Source organism: Gracilinanus agilis, chromosome 1, assembly GCF_016433145.1.
Source record: "Gracilinanus agilis isolate LMUSP501 chromosome 1, AgileGrace, whole genome shotgun sequence".
NCBI classification, from domain to species: Eukaryota; Metazoa; Chordata; class Mammalia; order Didelphimorphia; family Didelphidae; genus Gracilinanus; species Gracilinanus agilis.
Window position 1 is genome coordinate 528920276 of NC_058130.1, and position 4560 is coordinate 528924835.

The 4560-nt window shown below is 39.0% G+C and overlaps 1 protein-coding gene across 1 annotated transcript in view; it reads right to left on the bottom strand.

Annotated features, from left to right (window-relative positions):
• The window catches only part of LOC123253669 (meprin A subunit beta-like), a 51119-nt gene extending 47674 nt beyond the window's left edge, over positions 1-3445 (bottom strand). Inside the window, exon 1 of the mRNA XM_044682827.1 lies at positions 3391-3445. Within this exon, the coding sequence (XP_044538762.1) occupies positions 3391-3445 (55 nt within the window). The remainder of the gene's footprint in view (positions 1-3390) is intronic.
• Positions 3446-4560: the final 1115 nt, after the last annotated feature.

Genomic DNA, 4560 nt, shown 5'->3' on the forward strand with positions numbered 1-4560 from the left:
GGCTAAAATGAAAGAAGGGGAGAGTAATGAATGTTGGAGGGGATGTGGCAAAATTGGGACATTAATGCATTGCTGGTGGAGTTGTGAACTGATCCAGCCATTCTGGCTGGCAATTTGGAATCATGCTCAAAGGGCTATAAAAGAATGCCTGCCCTTTGATCCAGCCATACCATTGCTGGGTTTATACCCCAAAGAGATCATAGATAAACAGACCTGTACGAAAATATTTATAGCTGCGCTTTTTGTGGTGGCAACAAACTGGAAAAGGAGGGTATGTCCTTCAATTGGGGAATGGCTGAACAAACTGTGGTATATGCGGGTGATGGAATGCTATTGTGCTAAAAGGAATAACAAACTGGAGAAGTTCCAGGCGAACTGGAGAGACCTCCAGGAACTGATGCAGAGCGAAAGAAGCAGAGCCAGAAGAACATTGTACACAGAGACTGATATACTGTGGTAAAATCGAATGTAATGGGCTTCTGTACCAGCAACAATGCAATGACCCAGGACAGCTCTGAGGGATTTATGGTAAAGACGCTACCCACATTCAGAGGAAGGACTGTAGGAGAGGAAACATATAAGAAAATCAACTGCTTGAACGCATGGGTCGGGGTGAACATGATTGGGGATATGGACTCGAAATTACCACACCAACAATTTGGAAATTGGTCTTGATCAAGGACACATGACAAAACCAGTGGAAATGTGTGTCAGCCATGAGTGGGGGGAACGCGGGGGGTGAAGGGAAAAGTAGGAGCATGAATCATGTAACCATGTTAAAAATGATTATTAATAAATGTTAAAAAAAAAACCAATAGAGTAGGGGACAGCTGGGTAGCTTAGTGGATTGAGAGCCAGGCCTAGAGACAGGAGGTCCTAGGTTCAAATCTAGCCTCAGACACTTCCCAGCTGTGTGACCCTGGGCAAGTCACTTGACCCCCATTGCTGCCTACCCTTACCTTCTGTCTTGGAGTCAATAGAGTATAAAGTATCAAGGAGGAGAGAACAACCAATAGTATTGAAGGCTCAGACTCTAATCCAAGAGAATAAGGATTGATTTTTTAAAAAAAAGAATTGGTAACTAAGAAATCATTAGTAACATTGGAGAAAGTGAGCGATTTCAGTGGAATGACAATATGGGAAGCCAGATCATAAAGAGTTAAGAAAGTGAGAGAACAGAAAGAAAAGGCCCCTACTACAAAAAGCCTTTTTGAGGAGTTTAGCTAAAAAAAGGCAGAAGAGACATGACATTATTATTGGTAGGGATGGAAGGATAAAAATGGGAGCTTTTTCTGTCAATCCGACTGAAGGGGGTTCAACTCAAGAGACAATGAGACCAGAGTTGGGCTAATATAAAAAGTTTATTGGAAGCAGCAAGGGGGTCAATACCAAAAAAAGTGGTGATGGAGTCCCACCTGAGTGGAGAAAGTATGGGATCTTATATGGTTGTAGAAGGAAGGAAGTACATTGGACAAGGCAACTTGGATTGATTTCTTTGGTTGTTTCAGGGTGGTGGAGAGAGTCTCAGGAATGGAAAGTCCCAATGTTCAGCCATGCAGGTTTTGGTCAGGTACATGTTATGCATTTGTCTTAGGTCTGACAGACTGAAGAACAGAAAATCCCAATGCTCTGCCTTGTAGGACAGGTGTTGCTGGGGTTTTGTGTCCCACAGTTTCAGCAGATATTGATGGGGCCGTCTATCGTAAGGTCTGTCATTTTCCAAGAAAAAGAAGACATGGGAATGTTTGTAGGCAGTAAGATATGAACCCTTAAAAATAGAGAAACTGAAAACAAGTGAAAGAGTGTGATTACAAAGGGGGAAGTCTGGTGGAGGAGATCAGATTGAAAAGAATGAATAAAGGAATTAGTCTTGGTAGGTAATAAGGTCACTCCATCATATGAAATAGAGGTGAAAGAAGAGAAAGTTGCAAAGGAACTTTAGTTTTAGAAGATGAGGAAGAAGGGAGAAAAGGATACTCAAGGCAAAAGGTTAAAATTTTTTCTAAAAATATGGGGCAAGGTTCTCAACTGAGAGAGTAAGTAAGAGGATAGTAGGGGGAACATGTGAAGTTTGAAGGCTGGTGAAAAAGTTTAAAAGAGTTGCTAGAGAGAGTGGCATAGTGAATTGATAAGGAAGGTATAGCAGCATATAGTACTGAATGAGGGAGGAAGGGAAAGAATATAGAAGTAGTAGTGGACAGGAAGGAGTATTCAATCTCCCTTGCTTCAACATGTGAGCAAAACGAGTGAAGATATAGCCATAACAGAAAGAAAATGATCAGGGAGGCTATGCTAAAAAGGAAAATCCAGGTTTCAATATGAGCTAATAGAGGGAACAAGTAAAAGAATAGATTTTGGATGAACAGAAGTTTGATGTGTGTGACACAGGAATTCTAGGAAGCATAGTGAAAAGACTTGGTAGAATCAGAATAGAACTTTGGAGTATGAGGGATGAGGAAGATGAGAATGAAGACTCCAAGATTAAGGGATGTGGAGGTAGGTTTAACTGATGATCTCCAGGAACTCAGAGTTACTGGAATGTGAACGGTATGGACAGGTATAAGAATGTTCATCACTGAGTGAAGGATGATAGTCTTCTATACCCAAAGAACAGATGCTGCAGGAAGAGAGGCCTGAAGTTGAAGGGAAAGTTACTCTTCTTTGCACTTGAGGTTCACTACATCCTACTTGGGAAAGAGCTGGGAATATATTTGGAAATGAAAGCATTGTAAAAAACGCAAGTTATCAGTAGAAAAAAATTAAATCAATATGGTTAGACAATACATTGCTAATGATGATGGCCTTGGTACCAATTTATAATAAATCATAGTAAGGGAAAGATGACAATGTTAATGTAAGTCAAGTCATTTTTACACAACACAATTATGAGGATTTGTACAAATGCATTACTAAATGATTCCCAATAATTCTGTGTCCCCTCCCTCATAGGTAGACGAGCTTCAGAGAAGCAGTACTTTAGCTTGCTTTGGCCAATAAAAACACTAACATCACTGCAGCTTGCCAACTCACCCCATCAAGGACGATATCTCCTTCTACAAGGTTCAGTCCCAAACCTAAGTGGCAAGATAAGATCTGACATTAGCAAATGGGTAAAACCCTTAACCTGAGTGTGAGATATTCAAAAGCAATGAATCCACAAACCTTTACTGATTTCAGGTATGTCCAAATCCTTGTCATCATCTACATCTATTATTAAAAAGGCAAAAGAAACAAGAGAGCAAGGGTTAATTTTAACTAATATGTTTCAAAGGCAAGAAAATCTTTAGGTTACATCATCATGAAACTGAGCCTGCCATACTAGAACCAAATTATGTATTCTGTTTTTCTATTTCCCTTGATCGTTGAATGACTATAAGAATCAATCCATACAGTTGACAACAAATGGCTCATTCTGGGCAAGATGGAAGCCAGTCTTGGAAGGCATGATGGAGCATTCATGCAGATAGGCTGCACTGAATTGGACCCAAATTGGAACTAAATGCTTCAGGCTGATGTAGTCAGCCTTGACTTGTCCATATGCAGTTACACTGAAGCTCTCAGTAAATGGCACAGACCAAAGCTTCCAGGTTAAGCCTGAATTCCTTTCTAAGTTCCTAGGGAAAAGAAACCATGATTGTTCATATGACTCTAGATGAAGACAAATAAATAGGAGCGGAATGTCATATTAAGTACATTTAATCTGACAGATACATCTTTCCAGCTCCAATTTTTTTCAACTGTTGCAATTGGACTTGGGTAACAGTCCATTTAATGCAAATATTTTATAGTTGATAGAGAAAAATCTGCCGTTGTGATATATATACCAGTAGGACTAGTCAGTGATTTCAAGGGGTAGGTGACATAATGGGTGGAGGATCAAGTTAGGGAGCAGACCTGGATTCAAATCCAACCTCATATACTTACTAACTGTAAGTGCCTCAGAGTATTAACTGTCATAAAATTTGAGATTCTAAACTGGATTTTTACTTGAATTTCTTTTTTCATTAAACTAACAAACCGAAAAAAAAATCCATGGAGTACATTAATAAGCCATTACTGGATCCATGACGTGATCCAATCATTCAGGAAAGTAATTTGGAATTATGTGAAGAAAGCCACAAACATATCCATAGGCTTTGACCCAGAGATCCCCCTGTTAAGCAAATAACCTAAGGAGATCAATGAAAAAAACTACATGATTTTAGACAAGTTTCTTAACCTCCATGAGCCTCAGTTTCCTCATCTGTAAAAGAGGGATAATAATAGCATCTACCTAATGAGTAGATCCATTAATAACATCTATCTAATCCTTATTATGTAGATGTTATTAAATTAGTTAATGTCTATAATGTTGTTAGCATACTGCCTGGCATATATTGGGCATTATAAAATTGCTTACTCTCTCTCCTTTCCTTCTACATCACAAGGTTGTTGTGAGGATCAGATGAAACAACATATGGGAAGTACTTCACAAACCTTAAAATATTATATAAATGCAATGTGCTTTTGTTGTGATTATCATGATTATTGCTATTGTCACCACTGGATTAGTGTTTTTAT